The sequence below is a fragment of the Mesoplodon densirostris genome, chromosome 3 (genome assembly GCF_025265405.1).
Source record: "Mesoplodon densirostris isolate mMesDen1 chromosome 3, mMesDen1 primary haplotype, whole genome shotgun sequence".
NCBI classification, from domain to species: Eukaryota; Metazoa; Chordata; class Mammalia; order Artiodactyla; family Ziphiidae; genus Mesoplodon; species Mesoplodon densirostris.
Genome location: NC_082663.1, coordinates 108,063,169 through 108,087,118, shown reverse-complemented (window position 1 = coordinate 108,087,118; position 23,950 = coordinate 108,063,169). Strand labels below are relative to the sequence as shown.

At 39.1% G+C, this 23,950-nt stretch overlaps 1 protein-coding gene across 1 annotated transcript; it reads right to left on the bottom strand.

Moving 5' to 3' along the window:
- Positions 1-373: 373 nt before the first annotated feature.
- Positions 374-619, bottom strand: CTXN3 (cortexin 3). The gene has a single exon (XM_060091903.1). It carries the CDS (start codon positions 617-619, stop codon positions 374-376), a length of 246 nt encoding a protein of 81 aa, XP_059947886.1.
- Positions 620-23,950: the final 23,331 nt, after the last annotated feature.

The following is a 23,950-nucleotide window of genomic DNA, read 5'->3' as shown; positions in this document are numbered from 1 at the left end:
CATGATTAGAACAAGGAAGTCTCTTTTGGCCCTGCTATCAGATTCAGATCAGATCATTTCTAGTCTTTTTCTCTGGTCAGGTCCAATAGGGCTTCATTTTAGGCAAAGTCACTATAGATGTTCTCAGTTTCACCATCACACACATTCAACATTCATTCATTGAGTAAATATTGAAATTTAAACCTTCCTATTTTGGGTGAGGAATGTAAACCTCCAATTCCAATATCCTCAAAAGTTCACTGAATAAATGGATTGTGGTTCTAGAGCCAGATATGGATAAAATTTGAGTTGCTGAGAACGTTGACTAAAGAGAATCCTGCGCCAAGACATGAAGCATTTCTCCTCCTCAGGATGGGTTCCTGCTCCTGTCCTGTTAAGCAAGGGCATGGTCAAACTGCCCTTTCTCTAGGCCTTCAAGTCCGTCAGCCCAGGTCGAGGTTGGCATGCTCCGATACGGGTCCAGAAGAATCCGGAAGCACCTGACTATGAGGATGCCCAAGAAAATAAACAACAAAATCACAAAAACAAATGTGGTTTTCTGCTCCAGAGACATGCTAGAATCTGATGACACGTTCTCAAGGGGCACTAGGGGTGAAGGGACAGGCTGTCCTCCATCCATCGTCCAGGGAAGCTGGAGCACAGGGTCTCCCAGGTTTCTTCTCTTCCATCATCAGCCTGCTGAGATCATGGTGGCTGCACCTTGAAGAAGCTGCAGAATAAAGAAAGGGAAGGAGAAAGAGTAAACACCAACAGGCAACTTTATTTCTAGGCTCACCATCATATTTTTCAGAGAAAAGAAGGAATCTCTAAACTTTCTCCAAGGGCTGGGCCAAAAGAAAGCCATGTAGTGATAGAAGAATAGATGCCTAGGCAGTGCCTACCATGTTCCCTCTTGTCTTTTCATATCCTATTCAGGACCCCTCCCTTTGGTCCCTGCCATCCCCACTGGCTTACTAAAACCCCATTCTCTGTCCATTTTCCCTCCAGCCCAAATGAAGCCAGAGCCCTTTTCTTTGTCTGTTCTCAACACAGCTGAGACAGGTATGCATTTTCAGGAAGTTCTTTATGAAAACACCACCTAATCCAAATGGGAAATAGAAGAAAAATGAGGACTATTAACTCTGTACATATACAACAGAAAGATTGCCAGGTCTGTGAAGTTCAATGAAAACAGTGGAGAACTGGGCACAGAACCTTGTGAGCCTGTGTTAATGACTCCCTAGCCATAAGCTGGCTGACTAGTAGAGCAATACCTGTTCAGTCCCTCTCTTCCCACCACTGGCCTCCACTCAATGAGCGCTGTCGGGACTCCCTGGACCAGTCTTCTCCAGCCTCGGCCTTAGTACAAGGCAAAGTATCAAGTCTTCTTCTCCTAGCTCAACATCTTATAATTCCTAGGCTTATCCCATAACTCAGGTTTTAGAACGGGTACACGATTCATTTGGGGGCTGCACTGAGGGGCAACCATTCCAAGAAGATCCAGTAAATAACCTAGTCATCTCAATTCAAATTATCAGCCACATCTCCCTATAAATGAGTCTGGGGTCTCACTTCTTCACAGGGAAGCCATGACTAGAATGATTTAAAACTCAGTTTTAATTTGCAATTTTACCACCTTATGCTGATTCAAAGGCAGATGCAAGGATACGGTTAACTCTCTTTGCAGCCTAATCACGTGTTTTGAGAGGCCTGCTAAAATATAAATATATACTCTTATTCTCTGACCCTTTCACCACCAACCCCTTTTAGATATACCAAATTGAGGAGAAAATAGAGATGAAAGCATTTTGAGAACTCTACAAATCTTTATAAACTGTAAGCCTCTCCCTTCCCAGCATATTGTGGGGTGCCCAAGTTCCTATTAAAATAACGTCATTTGGTCAAATCATCAAAGGTCTCTATTAAATTGCAGTATTTTACCAAGGAAAGTGACACATTAACACATTATAGGATTTGTCATTGAATACTGTTCCTATTTGAAGGAGGGAGAAATGTGGTAGATAGAAAGGAAATTGAAGGAATATCTTGCCGGGAATGAGGGGCTGCTAGAAAGGACTTGTGGGAAGCAGACATGGGTACTATGAGCAGATCATCCAGCAGGAGAGTCCTGGGGAAGGATGAAGGAGACTGGGTAGAGATGAGAAGAGCAGGAGATGGCTATAAAGGGAGATGGAGATCCAGAGATCCAGAGAGAAATGCCAACTGTTTCACAGTTTTGCCTGGGACTGATCGAAATCCCTAGAAAAGCCTGCTTGATTTTAAACCTGCAATCAGCTAATCAATAATTTACAAATTTGGAAAGCTCAACAGCATGTTTAAGTTAAAGGAAGCATCAGTATAATAAGACGCAGAAATAGAAATAAATGTAATCACTTGGCCACCACAGTACAAAAATATTCAAAGACCTCTAAATTTTGTAAATGTCTGTCTTAGAGTAAAATGTCCCTTTTGGGTAGAAATGATTATTAGGAAATGTTCACAATTGCTTTTACCTAAAAAATGAAATGTTTCTTTTAGATGACCAGCAGAATTTGGGCGAGTAAATTATTTCGAAAGATTTTGACACAACCATCATCAGTGTTAATAAAAATAAAAGGCAGTTATTTTAAGTATAAGAAGGACCAGAGTTACTCGTGGCAGTATTTTAATCCTGACTGGCTTCCCCCATCATGCAGCACACCTGTCTTCCCTTTGCTGGGTCCATTTGTGTGTGCTCAGGAAATAAAGTCTAATTTTAATATGGACTAAGGAAACCTTAGTTAAAAGATGCCATTTTCAAAAGTCATATAATACATCCCTTTTCTCAAACCAAGCTCCCTGGACTCTGATGTTCACAAAGTGTTTACACCCTGAATTAGTCACGAAGCCCTGTGTGAGCAGTCCCTCCCAGCCTTGGTCCTTCTCACTATAGGCCACTCACTTTAGTTAATTTGCAAAGAAGCCCTCTGTTTCTTTCCCCATACTTCCTCTATACTGCGTCAAGATTCATCATTCTAAGCTCAAGTCTTACCACTCCTCCCCTCAGAAAACCCACATGCTCCCGTGTCCAAGACCCTAACCCACCCATTAACCCCCTTATGGACCCAATACCCTTGTTTTCTGGACCACAAATTAGATCATACACTCTAACAGTGGAATTTTTCTAAGGTATTACTATATTTTCAAAATAAGTTCAAAAAACAACAAAAATCAAATCACATTTGGTGTTGAGTAAAATGACCAGTGGACAAAAACAAACTTACACGTAATTGGTCTGCAGACACCTAAGGAGAGGGTCCTGACTCTGCTCTGCAGCTCTACCTGACACCTGCTATTCTTTGAACACCTCCAGGTTTCCCACCTCTGAGCTTTGAGTCATGATGCTCTTTGCCTGATCCTCTCCTCCTCCTCGCCCTATTCCCACCTTCGGCTTTCTCTCCCTCCCTCGGGGTCCACACCAAATCTCACCTCCTTGGTGGAGCCTCAGTCTCTCCCTTCACCCAAGCCACCAGGGCTTCCTGCTCTGTCCCCAGCAGCATTTCACCTGCATCCTGCGGCAGCATCTATTACAGGACATATCTCCACGGTGTTCGTCAACTTCCCCTTATTAAACAACAAGGTCCCTGAGGAATTCCTTGCTGCTCTGGGGTCACTGGATATCTAAATAGAGGTTGAAGCAAATCTCTGGCCCCTTAGAGTCCAGGGAACTGAATTCAAACTTGGAGGTGCCGGCTGATACAGAGAAGGGGAAAAAAAGCACGTCCGTCATCCAGCCTAACTGGGATGTCAGACCATTGTGTTTGAAATAGGTCTTGTTTCAAAGAATCACAAATAGTCTGGGTCACAATGACACTTTAATAGTCATAAAGCTCATGATTTAAGAAGCAGTTGTTTGGTTTTTTAAATTTTCTTTGGCCTCAGTGCTGATGGGTCCAAAATAGAGAAATCAGCTGGAATTAAGCACTCGCCCTATGTTTAAGGGGTCAATCCTTTCTTACCTATATTGCTTTTTTGGTGGGGAAGGGTAGTCATTTAAAATATCCTAAATCCCATTGTCTTACATGGAAACTATCAATGTCAACAGGTACCCATCTCAAGCTTGGGTCCTTCAGACTTTTCATCTCGTTAGCATCTTATTTTACAATTTCACAGTAAGAAAAAATATTTTATCTGGAGAAAATCTATCTTAAAGAAATGACGTGTTTCTTTTCTTATTTTTCAAGTGGCAGCAACAGAATCAGTTCAGTGCATTTGCCCCCTTGTCCTGGGAAATCACACACAGGCATTTGATTTCACCATCTCACTTCTGTGGTCCTCAACCCAGGCGCCCTCTCTCCCGCAATGAATTGCAATAACAGCTGCAGTATATGCAGTACGTGTGCAGTCCTGCTTGGCACGTAGTGAGTGTTCAAGAAATAGGTGATGATGAGCGACTGTTTTCTCTTTAACTGATTTTTGTGCAAAATGAGATTTATTTCTAATTTTCCAGGCAGGAATGGAGATTGTAAGTAAACCGCCCCAAACCATAAAATTCGAAAGAGGAGCATCCCCCAAAAGAATGTTGGAATCAGTAGAAAGTCGTCATCCCTCAGCTCTTAATGGCATGCAGGGTACAGTGAAACAATGCAGTCTGTATTTTAAGTACTCCAAAACCACATAATTGCTGTACCTAATTTTTAAAACTTCTAGGCCACAAACCTAGTTGTATGACTTGACATAATTTCAAAAGTAGATGTAAAAAGTAGTTCGTCCATTGAGCAAGAACACTCACAGGCTTGTCCAGTATACACTCACACATGACGGACAGGATACTTTGTCCCACAAAGACATCCTGTGTACCTTGTTTATATTTATCTGGCAGCGTGGTGAGACCAATCTGTAGACGGTAACAGGAAGGGAATTGGCTAGGTAAGCAGGACTGAATTTGCAACGACTGGCAGGGACAAACTTCCTCAAAGTGCTGCACTGTCCTGCAACAGTTCTGAAACTGGCTGTTGAAGTGTTAACCTGGCTTTTAATGATTGAAGTAATACATATCCTGAGACTGAGGCAGAAGAGAATCACTGTCGACTTTCTGAGCTAAAGGAAGCCTCAGCTGCCTGGCTGTTTGTATAGCTGGAGTGTCTGGAGGCACTCCCCACCCTCCATCCCACCCAGCCACCCCAGACGTCTAAACATCCCATCAACCCTATTATACATCTCCTCCCACAATTGTGAGCCCTCCACCAAAGCCACCTCATCTCTTTTGGAAATTCTGTGGATGAATCCAGTGTACAGCAACTTGCATTCCAGGATATATATGCAAAGATGCAAAATATTTCCTATAAATTCAAAAAATTCATGGCCCTCTTGGTGGCCAGCCAAGACCTTCAGGTAAAGATCTCCTGGCTTTTTCTAAGTACTTCCTGCATTTTAACCATGACCCCCCCCCCCGCCCCGCCCACCATTTTCTCAGCTCACATAAATACATGGCTACTTCCATATTCCTCTTTTCCAAATACAGCACTCCTGTTCCAATACAATAGCCCTGATGCTTCCGAATTCACAGGATGGTTAAGAGTAAAATTATTTTGAACACTCAAAAAATAGACCAAGGCTAGTAGAAAGTCCACAAACAATGATTTTAAAGACAAGCGAATGTGGTCAGCTACAAATGTCAACAGGCAGTTTCAGAACTGCCGCCAGCCCCCACTACTGCACCAGGAAGTCTGTTTCCTCTGCCCATCCCTGCAAAGTCAGCCTGCAGACACGTTTGCTTGGGTTTGCGAGTAAACCCTGTTGTACCTGGTTCACCATGCTGGTCAGCAGGAGACCTTTGTCTTCAGCCTGAGCCCTAACCTCAGTTTTACTTCTTCCTTATCTTCATCTTCCTCCTAACATCTGCTTAAAGAGGTTTAAAGGCACTGCAGGGCAAGGTTGCAGCCTTGCTGAGAACAACAGAAAAATACCGTGCAAGAGCCCAGTCAGTAAATGGGGGCGTCAAAAGGCACCACTAGCAAACTGGAACTTTTAACTTCAAACAATAAACCTTCCTGTTCTACTCAGTTTTCTTTCCCTTGTGTGTTTCCTAGTGAAAGAGAGTGCTTGCTGATACCTCAAAAGGCTAGGGCTGCACACTGCTCATCACCCAGGGATGGTCAGCACTATCATTATGAGTTGTTGGGTTGTGATCCTTTGTAAACAAATTAGAACATCCCTGTTACATTTTGGGAGGTTGGATGTTTTAGGTGAACAGAAAAAAATATATTGTAATGGGCAAAGAGCTTTCAAGAATAATTTACTGCAGCTTAGCAAAGAAAAAAACCTGTTTTACTACTCTTTATCCAGTATCTGTAGCATTATAAACTTAAGCATGCTTTAAAAATAAAGGCATCATTACATTTCACCCGCTCGCATTAACTTTACCTAGCAACTATTTAATTAGACTTTATCTGACAGCTAGATCTAAATTCAGAACTTGGATCCAAAAGGCATCCATGCGATCATGGCTCATGCATATATTTAAAGTTAGAGAAAAGCATTTAATTAGCCCATCAGAGATACAGATTTTGCTCAAATACCTGGATCTGGCTGAACAAACACTTGATCCATTTCCTGGTGGAACAGTTACAGGTAGTTACAAGCCTCTTTATTTTCCATTCTTCCCAACCAAGCTGTGTTAAAGCAGTAGACAGTGGTAAGCTGCAAGCAGCTGATGGCACACTCCAGAGCTAAAGCTGTTGTTTCAGGCTTAGAAACTTCCCATTAACACTCCGAGTTAAAGGAGCATCCTCTTTCTGTGTGAGGCATCATTAGCGGCCAATACAGCAGCTTCTCTGAGGCGAGCCATGATTTCGGTTCTGCCTCAGCAACTCTTCAGAGGATTCTGCTTCAGTGAGTAGAGGCAGTATCCTAGCAGTGTGTCTGAAATCATCTTCAAGAAAGCATTAACATTCAAAAGGAGTATGGGGGAAAACATCACAGGGCATTCCCATACCTTTTCAAAATCAAAGCCATAAATCTACCAGCGCTCCGCTCTTCTCTATTGATTGTTGACACTGTTCCTCTTTGGGGATGTTAATTAGTACCTTGCAGTGATCAGCCTCCAAATTGATCATGGTTTATGACCTTCAGGCCAACTTAATAAATGGAAAGACTTCTAGGGAAGGGTATCGACTTAGCATTTGGGAGATGAAGGGAAGACTCCTTTTCCTAAAGAAAACAAAATCGCCCTTTCAGAAAAGCAGCAGTTATGAGGGGCATTGAGGAAAGAACAATTAAAAGAGAACAAAATCCTAGTTTTACTACCTGTTTGTAAATTGACTAGGCGGTGGGTCGCCAGATCTAGTGTCTCCTTTGGGCAGCCTGCATAACTGTGACCTGGGCAGTCACCTCACCCCACACAGGCCATCAGAGACCACTTGATGAATAAAGATAGACCTTTGTTAAGAGAAAATTGTACTAATTCTAAAGATTCTAGTTACACGGCACAATATTTATTTTCCTTGGATAGAATGCCTGGATAAATTTGGAAAATATTTTAGGGTAAAATTGATCTTAAAAAAAAAAAAAAAAAAAAAAAGGTGCTTCTCTGGAAAGAATTCAGCCTAATCCTTAAGATGGAACATCCTTGTTTTTTTGGCAACTCACCACTTTCTTTGTTTAAGGGGAAGCACAGTTAGCAGCAATACCCACCCACCAAATGATGGGGTGCATGGTATTTAAAGCTAACTCTGCCTGTGCCTGTCAGCTCTAGCTGTCTCTTCAGCTCTTCTGAGAAGCTGACCATGACCCAGGAGCTCTAGGGGGCTGGAACGGAGCTCATTTTCTAAGAGGAAAACCCCCATCTGCTAGCAAGAGACAACAATCCTGGATAAGTCTCAGGCCCAAGGAAATTCAAATGCTAAATGTTAGGATCTAATGTCAGAATCAAATGCTTGACATTAGAACCTAACCTCACGAGAAACATGAAGGTTCTTTCCCCAGATGTTTTCCAGATTTTTAACTGAAATTCCTTTTCAATTAGTGTAACTTACTGTATCTTCACACACACACACACACACACACAACAGTGGAACAAATGAAATCCAACAGAGCACTGCCATTCAATACAAACTGGTGTCCTTCATGCTTTTCAGCCGACGGTGCTGGTGGACAGAACTCCCTGTCTCAGTCATGCTAACAGAGTGTGGTTCAGGGAACATTCTGACCTCACCCTCACTTATATACTTGTCGTTCCATGTGGCCATGTGGTAAGAAAGGACTCTAGTTAGAAACGAGCCTGGATTACTGAGGGCTCCCCTGCCCAGAGGCCCCCTCAGATATTGCTGTCGCCTCGCTATGGGTAGAGGTGGCAGGGAACACAAGAGGGCTGTAGCTGTTCTCCAGCTACTCTGCAGGCTGAGGCCATCCCAGGGAGATGAGTGCCTGGCCTATTTTTAAAACTCTCCAGAGAAGTAGATTCCAAATCCCCTTCTGACAACCTCTGTTTAAACTAACTCCTCCGTTGCTTACTTAGTCTAAATGAGTCGGCCCATTTCTTTTTATTCTATCCCCGCTGCAGTCATTAACCACCACAAGATTCTGTTAGAATGCACTTCCCCAAGGAAGCTGAACTAGGTAAACCAAAGAACATTTGAGGAAGATCTGCTGCTACAAAGATCTTCCAGCCAAGTTTGGATATTTCTTTTATAGGATAATCATCATTGGAATGATGGGTATCAGCCCCTCTCCCATGCAGTTACATTACTTCAATCATCATGAATTCTGAAACAATGAATAAGGATTTACAAAAAGTTTATTTCTTTGAACATTTCACAGTAGGTCCTAGTCCTTTAGTCATTAATAATCTTTATAGCTCTTCTCTGAATTCCTCCCCAAATTTCTGCTTTCTTGTCCAACTTTAAACGGGGAGCATAGGAGGCTACACAGAGCTGTTTCATGTTTCAGACTAATATGAAATTGTGATGAAATAGGATGATTCCATAGGTTATATATGCTATGCTTCTCTGATCCATTCTGATCCCAGGGTTATTCCTGGGTGTTAATTCAATCTTTCTTTTTACTATACAACAACATGAGTTAATATTGTTGGAAATCTGCTTTAAGAACTTTCCCTACCTTCTCTTTTCCTACCTTTTTTTTTTTTTTTTTTTTTTGCGGTATGCGGGCCTCTCACTGTTGTGGCCTCCCCCGTTGCGGAGCACAGGCTCCGGACGCGCAGGCCCAGCGGCCATGGCTCACGGGCCCAGCCGCTCCGCGGCACATGGGATCCTCCCAGACCGGGGCACGAACCCGTATCCCCTGCATCGGCAGGCGGACTCTCAACCACTTGCGCCACCAGGGAGGCCCTTTTTTCCTACCTTTTGTTTCACTTTTAATGTTCTTTAGGTTACAGTTCTTTCCTAAATGTCCTATGCTGCACTTTTCCATAAAGAAATAAACAGCAAATACGAAAAAAAAAGGTTCATGAGCAGTCAAGCTTTATGCCAACAAAAGGCTGTGCTATTATTACTATCATTATGTTTCTTTCTGACTCTGCCTAATTCTCAAAATAAAATTGAATTGATTCTTGGTATCATCTTCAAAACAGAAACATGATTTTCTTTTCATTTTCATCACTAGATTCTTGGTAAAAAATCTTTTCTTACTTCTTTTGGGTACATTTTTCTTTGATGTCATTCAAGCAACGTTCATTAAGTTCATTCATTAAGGGTCAGTTATGGTCTGTGTTCAGTGTTGCAAAGAATAAAAGCTATGGGTACTAGGTCCCTGCTTGACTTGGTTCAGATTGTTCATTGCACAACTCTAGGAGACTCCCTGGTAAGGGGCCCCAGGAGCTCACTTTCTAGCAATGGTTGCTAAGCTTCCTGTCAGATGAGCCCACCTCCACCACTATTTCCCACTTCCTTACCTCCCCTTCACTATTCACCCAGCAGGCATCTGAATTATGTCCTTACCTCTCTATAGGACCTGATTTCACAAGGTTATCTGTGGCTTCTAATTGCCTCAAGCAAAAAAAACAGAAACCAAAACCAAAAAAACCTTTAGCATTAATCTTCCTTGTTTTTTGTGGCAACATTGAACATGGCTGACCATGCTCTTCAAGGAAGGTCCAGATGAAAGAATACACAGAGCAAGATGGATGGAGTGGCAGGAACTGACATCTCAGCCCTTAGAGCCCCTCTTCTTTGGTGGCTTCTGACTTCAGAGGCTCTCTTTTCCCTTCCAAGGCTCAAGCCAAGTATAACTCATGTGACTACCAGAAAATGTGAAATTGAGGATGTAAAAACAGGCAGACTAGGATATACCTTAATGACTCCATCACTGTCAATTCATTAAAAAAGAATTGAAAGTCAGTTTAAGGGTGTCATTTTTATTTTTAGGTCTTCTTAATTTAAAAAAAAAAAATCAATACATATGTAACATGAAGTTAAAAGAAAAAATTGAGATTAGCTCAACTTCTAATAGCCCTCTGATTTGCTGGGTCTAAGTATAAGTTTATCCACTTGGCTATCTTCACAGGTCAGTGAACATTCAAAGTGCAAGGGAATAGTCAGGAAGGTTTAATACTATTCACACCAAGCCTATAAATTAGGATCTATATTCAAGCATTATTAAAAGAAAGCAGGTTAAAGTCCATCTGCAAATTGGCAACCTCCTGGTTTAATCTTTTCTTGAATGCATTTCTGTACACATCACATCTGTGGTATGGTGAATACTCAGTTAGCCAATGAAGCTGGAACAGAGGAGTGTTCTAAATGAAAATGGGAGACAAACAACGCTCAGCTCAGTGGATTTACCTCTGAAAGAAGGAAAACACTGGCAGAACTTTATACTTGTCAGGATTACAGATTGCCCTAAAAATTATCATGTGTTTATTTATTCCTTTCTAACTCAAAAATAATAAAACATATGGGAAGGAAATACATCATGCTCATGAAAATGCTGATGTCCAACCCTAAAAAGGAACAACTTCACAAGATACATTGTATTAATTTTATTTAGAGACAATATTTTTAAAATTTAAGTTATTAATTCTAATTACAGTATGAAAGTGTAAGAACATCACTATGGATTATTCACTGTTCAAAGGAAATTCATACTGAGGAGTTAATAGCCTGGTGGGTAAATTCATTCTTTTAAAATGACTTATGCAATAATAACAATTTTCTTAATGACTTTGAAATACTTAACGCCTTTAAAATGTCATATAAAGTGCCAATTAGAGTTTTGTACAAACCATCCCTCTGAATCTTTATGCTGTCATTTTGGCATTGTTCTTTCCTTCTGTTCAACGGCTGCATTTTAGAAGGGAAGCTGCATGGACAGTTTGAGGATTAAGCAGCTTAGAACATTAAGATGATTTAGAAAATGAAATAGAATGTACCTGAGAATTACTGACCTTTTAGCCTGACTTTTATACCTGACAAAATTCTGGAACTAAAAATCTTGCCACTGTAAAGTTAATTTGAAAACAGAGGAGAAAAAAATCATATGAAATAGTTTAAAAATTCTTGTTGAAAAATTATGAAAAACCAATCTCAATTTCTGATATTTATAAACTTGTAGAAATTATGAAAGGAGGCTGAGAAAGTGGTAATAAGCAGAAGTTATGGTGTGTGATTACTGAATGCAAATTTCAGCTGCCTCAGCATTTGATAGATTATGTATGTAATCAGTTCCTACTTGAAAAAATATTTAAGTTTACAAATATTTCAATGAGATCAATCAGAAGTTCCGGTCATATAGCATATTATGTTAAAAGGCACATAATGAAGATACACGTTTCTCTTTCAATTCTACATTCCAAACCTTGATAAGAGGCCTACCATCTATAATTTTGCCTTTAAATAATACATATTAAATGTTTATGTATAGCAAGTACATACATGTTATAAATCATCTGTTTCTGTTATTAATATTAAATTACATCAACTCACTTATAAATAAAATAAATTAGTATTAATATTAAATTACATCACAAGCTTGTTAAGCATGCCGATTTGAGGGGCCCGCGTCCAGATTATTTAACTCAGTAAGGCCAAGAATCTGTATTTTGAATAAGAAACCAATACGATTAATGATGTAGTGCGTATGAAGTCTACACTTTGAAAGTAACATAGTTAAATGCTTTTTTTCCCTCTCCTTGAATATTTGGCCATGTTAAGCATTTTAACTCTGTGAGGAAAGAACCTTAAGCTTAAAGTTTGAGGTATCACAGACCTCTGAAAAAATGGATTGAATGCATGGACCCATCATTAGAAAAATGCATATATCCTGCTCTGAGAACCCCTGGCTGAAATGCCCCTTCAAAATACATGCGTCTCCTCTTTCTTCCTTCCCTCCTTCCTCCCCTTCTTACCTCCTGTTAAAGTGGTAGTAAACACGACCATAATAAAAGCCCATAGTGGTAAAGACAACGGGGTAGAACAAGAGGCAGAGAAAAGCCTGGTCTATTTCTGGGAGAGGAGAGTGGATGGAGGAGTGCTGGCTGGTGACGCCAAGCTTAGAAAACATGCACAGGAGGCTGCAGCTGCGTAGGAGGTGACCGTGCAGCAGGGAAGACTAAGGTCAGGAAGAGAAGAGGGGCTAAAAATAAGAAGTGGAAGGCCTGGGGGAAAATGAGTGACCCCTCTGGCCTCCCAGGTTGTAGAGGTAACTACCTAGTGGGCCAGGAATCCTGATGTAGCTATCAAGATGGGTGGTGGTGGGGACTGAGCGAAATGATCCCTTATGATGGCAGGAACAGAATAGAGGTTGTCAGCATTGACCAAACAGGCAAGAGTGAGGTCGATCCTTTAATTAAAAAACTCAAGAGAACTAAAAAGGGCAACTGTTAAAATTTCGTTCTCCCTGGGGTTAGACCTAAGAGATGAGCAGTGCACAGAGTAGCTACTTTTCAGCATAAGCCTTTCTAAGCAATTTGACTGTTTAACCATGTGCATGTTGTTTAACTATGTGCAATTTCTCTTTGCAAAGACGGTCAGTGTAGTCTGAGCAAAACATTAAAAAAAATAGATAAAAATCTTGCCTGAAACCCAATGAGTCTCTTTACAGTGTTATCCTAAGTACCAGCAGCAAATGGGTGGGTAATTCTTTGAGAACAGAGGCTTCCTCACACACCTGGAATCTCCCCTCAAGGGCTGTGGTCCATTCTGCATATAAGTAAAGCTGATCCTTCTCCATTCTCCTCAAACATCTTGTGTGCACTTAAAATCTGATGTCTTGTAATCACACGCAGTGCCATAGAATCTAAGCTATCGCCCTGGTTTTCCCATAACATGCAGACAGTGTCTATTTTTTATGTTATCTGTTTATTCATTTATATTGCTAACTTCTATTTATTTATTTTTTCATTTATTTATGTATATGTATTTATATCCCATTAAATTTCAGAACTGTTTGAAGAAAGCTATGATGTAGATTATATGTCATTAGTGGTAGCAGACTTTTTTTAAATTTTTTTATTATGTATTCAATGAATTTTCTCATTGCTAGGAAAGACTAGATATACTTGTTTTCAAGTTTTGAAGGATAAAATCATTTTAGAAGGGTTGTGTGGCTGAAGCACTAGATAGCATATTTAATCTAAAACAAAACTAGGTTTTTATAAACTTTATTTTGTAGCAATTGTACATAAACAAATGCATAGCATATATTGATACTTCAATGTTCAGTGTAGATTACTACCGCAGAGGTGAAAAATGCTACATGGCAAATTAATAGGGACTGAGTATAGTTCAGTTTCAAAGAGCTTGTGAAAAAGTCAACTCTTCATTTGAAATGCTCAAGGATAGGACCTTAAAATAAGCCGAGACAGAGCAGAGTATCAGCCAAGTCTCACTTCCATCTGCTTTTGTCCTCATGAGAATGCCCTTCAGTGTTCGTTTCAGAAAGGGCCCTTGTTTTTGTTCTCAACCTTTTTCTTAATTCAAAAGTAGATGTGGCGTCAATTGAGAAAAATGAACATTCAGTGTTCCCAGTACCCCATAATTGGTGTTGCATATCACGAATATGATTAGGGGCTTGGGTCAAATACCAATATAGTATTCAGTGGACTATGGATTACTAATGTGTAAGCCAAGAAAAGCTGTGTTTGCAAATGGGAAAAGGATGAAGAAAACTCTCTCTGTCATTCCCTGAACACGCCCACGTTCATAGGCCTAGTCAGGATGGCAGAATGGGACATTCGTCATTAACAGAGACCCCTTCCCTAGTCCTACCTTAAGGATTAGCCTCTATTATCTGAGACGAGCTCTCACTGGCTCCTGGGGCTTTGTCTTGATTTCCCTCTAGATTGGAGTCCATGCCTTGTCTGGCTACCTCATTACAATTCCTTGCATCTTTTTTTAAACCTCTCTCATTCTGTAGTTCCCGTCACTACAAAACCACTTCCCTATTCCTAGGCCCTCTATTTATCTAAAATAATAAATTACATTTCTTCCTTCAATTATTGTCCATTCAAAGGCTACCTGGCTCAGAGAACTAAATATGGCAAAGAAGAATAATGGAACGTATTTTTTCAACCCCTGTCAACAACTACTCTTTTTATATCTTCTTAATATCTAACATCACAACAGCAACAGTAAAATAATGATGATGATGATAATAATTAGAATAACAACACAATCATAATAATATAACTCAGCAAGCTTGTACCTTTGGTCTTCTTTGACTTTGGACTCTTACAGTGGCAGGACTTGAACCCTTTTACATGTTTTTATCCAGTGAAAGTAGCGTGTGTGTGTGTGTGTGTGTGTGTGTGTGTGTGTGTGTGTGTGTGTGTGTGAAATTGTTCAGGCTTTCTGATTAGGCTGAATACTTAGATACTTGAGAATAAAGAAGGCTAGATCTCCTATTAATGTATTTTTCACTTGACTGGCTATACTATTAGCAGAGGTAATAATTTATCCACAGACTTCACTCTTGTTACAAATCGTCCTAAATAAACATTGTAGTCGTATTTGTTCCTAGTTGTTTTCTCTTGCAACATCATCGTCCTACTTTGCCTGTCATATTAAAATAAGTCTAACCGGGCATGACCATTAATTACTGGCTTCCAACCAGTAATCTTCATTTGTATCAGTCAAGAGCAGCTAGATAATGCTGTGATTTAAAAAAAAATTTTTTTTCAGTGGCAACAAATAAAAATTTTACTTCTTGCTACATGTTCATTAAGGGTCATCTGGGAACTCTGCTCTGATGTCATCATTATCCTCATCCCAAGACTCAGACAGAGGGGCCAGCCTCTACCAGATGTGGAGGTAGAGAGAAAAGAGAGCATGGCAAACATGTGCTTCTTCTTAAGACCTCTGCCAAGTGGCTTAAATTGCATTGGACAAAGCAAATCTCATGGCCACATCTGAATTTAATAGGCTGAATAGTGTAATCCTTCCCTAGGTAGGAACACAGAACACTGTCAAACGGTGGCATAGTCCACCATTACTAGACTATGTAGACTGTCAACTCGTTAACTAGAATTCTGCCCTTTACAAAGTTACTCCTCATAAATTATGCCCCCACAATAACCTTTCTTTGGCATCTCAGCATCCTTGAGCTTCAACCTGCACCGAACTGTCTCCCATCCAGCTCCAGCTCCACCTCATCTAGGTCAAATCTCCTGCTTAAACCTCCTTGCCTCCCCTTTGCTTCTAGTCTCCATTTGGATTTTGATGCCTCGGTTCATTTAGTTTCTTTAGCCTCTGATCTGTTGGGTCCTCTTCTGGATGCAGAAGACAGCATCATTAACTCAAGGATGTAGCTGAAGGATACACTGTACACTCTACTGGCCTCCAAAGGCATTCAAGGGATCATCAAATATGTTGGACACCTTCTGTTCAGATCTTGATTCAGGCACTGTCTGTGAAGATTGACTTTTTGGTTTGGTTGTTAGCCTGGATACCAGAGGAGAAGGTGTCATCCATATCATCATCGAATACAGACTTAACTTCCACTTTCTTTTGGACTTTTCTTTTGGTTTTACAGTTAGGTCAGCAAAGATATCAATGTTATCATCAAACAAGTTGGAGTCAAATGTATCATTTCCTTTCTAGCTCGGCACAATAAGGCAGTCTATTGAGCATGTTGCCTTTCTGATGCAATCCCAGAACCTTCGGCTCTTTCATAATGGGTTGTCACAGTCTGACGTTTCCAGACCCACTCCCACACCGTGGCTCCAGCCTAATGGGTGAGGTATCATACCTGGTACCTCACAGGGACCATACCATCCCAGGATACAAAATATCATTATGACTCCAATTTTATATCTACATAGACAGAGTTTGGGGAGGTGAAGTGATTTGCTCAGGAACACAAAGATCACATTTAAAATATTTTTGCCCACTTCTCACTTTTATGCAGGGCCTAAGATAAATAGACATGGCAGTGTCTTAAAATAACTCAGAGTTTGATAGAGGCCTTTGGAGAAACAGTGACATTCATTTCTTAGTGGTCAGGAAAGGTGGATGTGGACACTGCAAGAGACTGCATCCAACCTGAATTTTGAGCATTGCCCCTCTGGTCTGCAGGAACGTCTCGTTCCTGCAAATGTAAAGACAGAGCATGGCCTTGGTGAATCTGAGGGGTAGACGGTTGGGAGGGAGACAGCGAGCTGGATCTCTGCAATGAGGCAGCCAACCATTTCTTGGGTTTGAGATCCTAAGGGGAAAGTTATTTAGGTGCCTCTTTTTCATCATTCTGACCTACTTTCAATGTTTCAAAAATAATTTTTTGTTAATCAGAGATTATTTGTATTTGTCTTCCTTGTTCTCCTGTACCATCTTTTATTGTTCTACTGCTTTTTTCCAGTTGGACAGAACCTCTGAAATCCTTCTTGTAATCACCATGACCTTGGCCAACCCCTCTCCTAGATCCATATAGAATCAGAATTTTAAAAGGGTGGCACCATTTCTAATAAGGTAGAAGTGATCATTTAGACTAGACTCCTCAAGGCATAAACATCGTGTAATGGATTTTGCTACTTTGCTGTCCTCTAAAGAGAACATAAGCCTGAGGCCTTCCTGAGTGCAGAGGCAAAAAATCTCTTCAGAACAACAAAAAAAGAAAAGAAAGAAGGGGAAGAGAGGGAACGAGGGAGGGAGGAAGGAATGGAAAAGAAAACCCACTCTCATATCTGAAGTCCATGTTCTTAATGGGGACTGACCCATTCACCTTCTTGCATGGATCTTGAGTTTTTAGGTTACTATGGGTCTTGAAGTGACCACCATGTATGTAGCAAGATGACTAACCCAACTAGTGGGCAGCTGAGTTCTCTTGGTCCTTTGCTACCTACCTCCACCTCTTACATTTAGACAGTTAAATTTGCTCTTGAGTTAAAATATTGCATTATAGGTGGCTCCAAACTGAGCATGGAACTGGGTCTGGGGTTTGTTGGGGGAATAGATTTTCTAACTTACAATTCCACGTAAATTATTACAACTTGATTTAAAGAAGAAATTTTGATCGATATTTTTATGTTCATGTTTTATATTATAAAATCATTTCTCAAAACTGTACTCTAATTAGCTTGGAACCAAGCAAGAGCTCCATGCTCCATGTCTATGATGTTTTACTGTAGGAAGTATCAATAAATAAGGCAATCAATGTTTTGCTACTCGAAGAATATTGAGTTCCTTTATTTCAAGGAGAATGGTTTTGAGTCTCAGGCTATATATTCTAACCAGAATGCAAACTAGCTGTAGTTTGGAGGGACTCTTATACAGTTTTGGATAGATAACTCACGAACAGTATAATCTACTACTCATTACACTCAGAACAGTATAATCTACTACTGAGAAAAGAGGAATTAAGAGTTACCTAAGACTCCTGGGACCTTTGAGTTGTGACCTGGGGGAGGCAAAGTAGCACAAGAAGATCTGCATTCTTACACTGGCTGTGAGACCAAGTCTTTCTAAGCTCTGGTGTCCCATGCTCCCCAGCTGTTAAATCAAGAAGGGTATAACTAGACCTAAAATTCTATGATTCTCCATCTATCATGTGCTCACAAGAAAAAATCACCACTGTCTTCCCACGCTTGGAAGAGCTTACCAGAACACTTATCACCTCCTTCAGGATAACTGGAGGGAGTACAAGCCCTTTAGGAACTCTACCTCTGCAAGGCGGAATGGTTCCACCAGCACTTCAGGAGGAAAATTAGAAGGAAATTTCCATCTGGAGGATGAGAGAGATTTCTTGAGTTTTCTCGCATGTTTTTCAGAAAAATATTTTGCAGTGTTGCCCTATAGACTGCTTCGCTCAGACAGATGGAATAGGGTAACTCTACATTACTATTTGCCTTGAGTCTTCACCTGCGGAGTCAGAAGTCAGACGTTGGAAGTTGAGGAGTGAAGGTTCTGAAGCGTGGTGAGAAGCAGGAAGCATCTCTTCCTTTTGCAAGAACTTCCATCCAGTTCTAATATGTACACCGGCCATTCTCTGGGGGCAGAAGAGAGAAGCAGGTCTGTTATAGATGAAGCACAGTAGCAACTTCAATATACAAGCCTACATTTAAAATTGAAAATATCAGCTATATAAAAGTATTTTCCACAATCCATTTGAGTATCAAAATAGTTCAACATCACTTGTAAACGAATCATAGGGAATTATACAGTTATTCTGAAATACTTGCACTTTCCTCTTACTGATAAATGATGGAAAAGAAAAATTCAATTCCACAAGCACATTTTCATAAACACAAAGAAAACTAATTCAAATCCATCATGATTTGAGTAATTGGTTCAATTCAAACTGAGTGGCTGGTAATAGCACTGACTATGTTCCTTTCAAAGGTCACTGTTTATAATAAGAAAGTAAATTCCATGGATTTCAAGCAGAAACATATTCTAAGACCTAAATAAAGCGTCGTTTCTGAGAATAGTTAGAAATCATGACCCTTTTATTGGTACTTCCGATGGAAAGCTTCTTGGGATGCTTTGCTAGATAAGCTTTTGCCATTATGAGTTCCTCATAAAATGATTGACTAAGTACCTATGAAACACCTTTAACATTTTGGAATCTGGTTATATTAAACCAGAAAGTAATTTCAAAATTATTGTACTGTTAGCAATTGCCATTTGTGTTGGCTTCTCTAGTTCTCTGACCCATCTGTTAATCATCCCTAGAAACCACCCACCCACTGAAGTCCATTCCTCAGTCAGCTTGACCCTGTCCTCAAATGACCCTCCATGGAATACACGATCAACAAAATCCTAATATAAACAATTCATAGATGAAACTTCACTTTAAAAATTAAACTAATTTTAAACATATAAAAGAATGAGATCTAATGAAAGGCCAAGAGTTCATAGTTACCATCAACATAAGACAAAAAACAATTCAAATAATGGCATTGTTCTTCTCTCTCAGTTTCTCTGTGTCTGTATTCCCGTGTATGTAAAATGGGGATAATAATAGTACTTACCTATCTCCTAGCATTGTTGTAAGGGTTAAGTGAATTAAATTTATATAAAAGAGCTTAGAATAGTTTCTGGGACATAGAAGTATATGATATTATATAAGTACAAGCTATTATATAATCATAAATTTTACTTTTATCTTTTCTCTCTGATTGTACCAATGATAATGGCACATCTTCCCATGATAAAGTGCATTATAATTTTTCATTTCAGCATATATCCAACAAATTCAAATGCAAGTATAATTTTAAAAGCTACTGCTTATGCTCCAATTGGAATTGGAACCCTAAAGAAATATTGAACTCTACTGGATCATTAATGTATATGTTATAGTTATTTTTATTGAATTTTCACTATGTGTCAAACAACTTAAATGTACTTTACATGTGATAGTTTATTTAATCCTCACAAATTAGGTACTGTCATCCTAATTTTGCAACTGAGACACAAACCGTTTATATGACTTGCCCAATATCACAGAGGTAGAAAGTGGTAAATGAGAAATCCAAATGGAAGCAGCTGGCCTCAAGAGACCATTTGTTTAACCTGTACACTGTTTCTTTATGTGGATGGAAAATTCCTCATTGTACCTCCTGAGCTAATAGCTACTATTGTGCAATAACAAGTAAGTCAGTATATAGCTGTTACCATCTATAACTCAGAAGAGCTACCCAAGTTCAGATTCTTTACAAGGGGCACAATTTTATTTAATGAGAACACTGTCACATAATATATGTCCTATCTCCCTAATTATACTTTAACCTCTCTGAGGAGCTTTATATCCTCCAGAAAGTCTAGTATAGATTAAGACAGCCCTGCATAATAGGACTTCTGTGATACCTTCCCACCTGATTGTAAGCATTACAGAATTCCATTTGAATGAGGTGATTTTTTCCACTTCTGACTTAGGACTGGTTTCCCCTGCCAGTACTCCTTCCCTGTGCCACACATCTGGTCGAGTCTGCACTGAGTTATCTGGAAGTCCCCACCTGGCAAGACTTTGTCTTCATTCTTCTTTGAGCCATCTGCATCTATCTTGCTTTTAAAAGAAATTTATCATTCAGGCCTTGATATAAATATGGAGGTCTCAAGACAATGTTAACTTAAGAGCTGATATTGTCAGGCATAGGGCTTCAAGACCTTCCAAGGGGCCCTGTGTTGGGTGATACAGATCATATGGTGGGTTTCAGGGTGATTTTCTTGCAGAGGTACAATATGCTAAGTTAATATATTTAAACTATGTCCAACAGAGACAGCTACATCTAGACATGTAGCTTTCATTATATTCTATAACAGGGAGGTAGCTGTGATAAAGTAGAAGGAGCTCAAGATTTCTACCCAATGGTATACATTCCAATTCTGCCACTTCCCAAACTCTATAAACCTGGGTAATTCACTAACATTTTCAAGCCTCAGTTTTCTCAGATGTCAAATTAGGATAGGTGTGCTAACCCTCCCCATTTGCTATTCATGAGTAGGTTTTTACTCTTTGATTAATTCCAGGGAGCACTTTCACAGCTAAGTGTGCCTTTTAAAAGGCATACTGTGCAAGGAGATAATAAAGAATCAGGATCCTCATTCTTTTTTGTTTGGTTTGGTTTTTTGTTTTTATTGAAGTATGGTTGATTTACAATATTATATTAGTTTCAGGTGTATTGCATAGTGATTCAGTATTTTTATAGATTATGCTTCCCTAAAAGTTATTACAAAATAATGGCTATAATTTCTTGTGCCATTCAAGATATCCTTGTTGCTTATCTATTTTAAACATAGTAGTTTGCATCTCTTCATCTCATACCTCTTTTCTGCCCCTCCCCACTTCCCTCTCCCTACTGGTGACCACTAGCTTGTTTTCTATATCTGTGAGTCTATAAACTTTTTCTTTTGCTGTATACATTCGTTTTCTTTTTCAGATTCCACATATAAGTGATATCAAACAGTATTTGTTTTTCTCTGTCTGACTTATTTAACTAAGCATAATATTCTCTAGGCCTAACATCCATGTTGCTGCAAATGGCAGAATTTCATTCTTTTCATGGAATTTCATTCTTTATATTTTCATTCTTTTTATTCCATCATATATATATATATATATACATACATATATATATGTATGTATATATATATATATATATATATATGTATATGTATATATATATATATACATATATATATGTATGTATATATATATATATGTGTGTATATATATATATATATATATATATATACATATATATATATATATAACTCTTTATCCATTCATCTGTTGAAGGACATTTGGGTTGCTTTCTTATCTTGGCTGTTGTAAATAGTGCTGCCTTGAACATTGGGGTTCATGTATGTTTTAGAATTAGTATTTTCATTCTTTCCAAATATTTACCCAGGAGAGGAATTGCTGGATCATGTGATAGTTCTATTTTTAGTTTTTTAAAGAACTTCCATACTGTTTTCCATAGTGACTGCCCCAATTTGCATTCCCACCAACAGTACACAAGAGTTACCTTTTCTCCACACCCTCTCCAATACTTGTTATTTGTAGACTTTTTGATGATGGCCATTCTGACAGGTATGAGTTGGTATCTCACATTGATTTACATTTCTCTAATAATTAATGATGTTCATGTGCCTGTTGGCCATCTGTATGTCTTCTTTGGAAAAATGTCTATTTAGGTCTTCTGCTCAATTTTTTCATTGGGTTGTTTGGGGGTTTTTTGATATTAAGTTGTATGAGCTATGTGTATAATTTGAATAACAACCCCTTATAAGTTCATATCATTTGCAAATATTTTCTCCTATTCCATAGGTTTCTTTTTGTTTTGTTGATGGTTTCCTTTGCTGAGCAAAAGCTTTCACATTTAATTATGTCCCATTTTGTTTATTTTTGCTTTTATTTCTTTTGCCTTAGGGGACAGATCAAAAAAACGTATTGCTATAATTTATGTCAAAGAGTGTTCTGCCTGTGTTCTCTTCTAGGAGTTTTGTTATTTCAGGTCTTACATTTAGGCCTTTAATCCATTTTGAGTTGTGTTTGTGTTTGTGTGTGTGTGTGTGTGTGTGTATGATGTTAGAGAATGTTATAATTTCTTCCTTTTACATGTAACTGTCCAGTTTTCCCAGCACCACTTATTGAAGAGACTGTCTTATCTCCATTGTATATTCTTACCTCCTTTGTTGCTGATTAATTGGCCACAGGTGGGTGAGTTTATTTCTGGGCTCTCTATACTATTTCATTGATCTATGTGTCTTTTTTGTGCCAATACCATCCTGTTTTGATTACTGTAGCTTTGTAAGGATCATATTCTTGGAAGCTAGTTCTTTCTTCCCTCTTTCTCCCACTGTTCCTCTCTTTAAGACATTGATCAGTAGACAGGATACTCAGAAACTTTACAGAGGAGGGGAGTACTAAAAATGCCCATCAAAAAGCATGTACCCAGCTAAATAATGATCAGGACCTGACAAATGAAAGCAGCATGCAATGGGATTAAGCACTGTAAGTCTCCTTAATCTCAAAGATAAGGGATGATTGACCCCAAAATGGCTAAATAGGCAGAGGGGAAGAGACTGAGAATTTAGAAATCAGCTATGTGGAAGAATCTTGGGAAAGCATTGCCTCTCTCATCATCATTCTTTCATACATGAAACCCTAGGCCTATACTCTTCTTCAGCCATAGAACAGCCAAGGCAGTACTAGGGAGAGTAGAAAATTCTTCTCCAATTCCCTTAGCAATGCACATTTATTTATTAATATTTAGGAGAATATGTTACATATAAAGCAATTTTTTCCTTTCCTATGGATTCAGTTTTCTCATTAAGCCTCATTCACAGTGGGAAGAGCCATTTCCTTCTGACTCACTGTAATTGTGGAGTCACCTTAGCTTGTATTAGCTGTGATGGTTAAATACTATTGATGGAAAAAAAACCTCTGCAAGTATGAGATATCTTCAAAATATTAAACAGGAAAAATTGATTGTGGAAAATGTAACTGTCCCAGGCAGTTACTCATTTCCCCCTCAGGGCAGCACTTTCTTCATGTTTGCATTTTAGAATTTCCTACTTTATATTCTAATTCTGGGGTCAGCAAACTTTCTGTAAAAGGCTGGATTGAAAATATTTTCAGTTTTGCAGGCTAGGCAGTCTTGGCATTTGCTACTCAACTCTGCTGTAGCATGAAAGTAGCCATAAATAATGCATAAACAAATGAGCATGTCTGTGTTCCAATAAAACTTTATTTATGGACACTGCAATTTGAATTTCATATAATTTTCATGTGTCCCCAAATACATTTTTGTTTGATTTTTCCCCTAACTATTTAAAAATATAAAACCATTCACAGCTCTTAGGCCATGCAAAAACAGGTGTTGGGCCAAGTACGACTCACAAGCCACAGGTCCCCTACCCCTGTTTTGATTCATCTATATAAAGCCTTTGAGAGCAATAACCATATTTTTCTCATCTAAATGAATGATAATCAGATCATCAGCAATGAATATAAATGCTAAGGATCACAGGAACTTTCAAACCAGTATGAGAAAAGAGAACGGAAGGAAGAACATGGAAATAAATAACTGAAATGTCAT

Bases quoted from the DNA above. Each gene is read 5' to 3' on its own strand.
- CTXN3 (XM_060091903.1), bottom strand. From the start codon at position 619: ATGGATGGAGGACAGCCTGTCCCTTCACCCCTAGTGCCCCTTGAGAAC.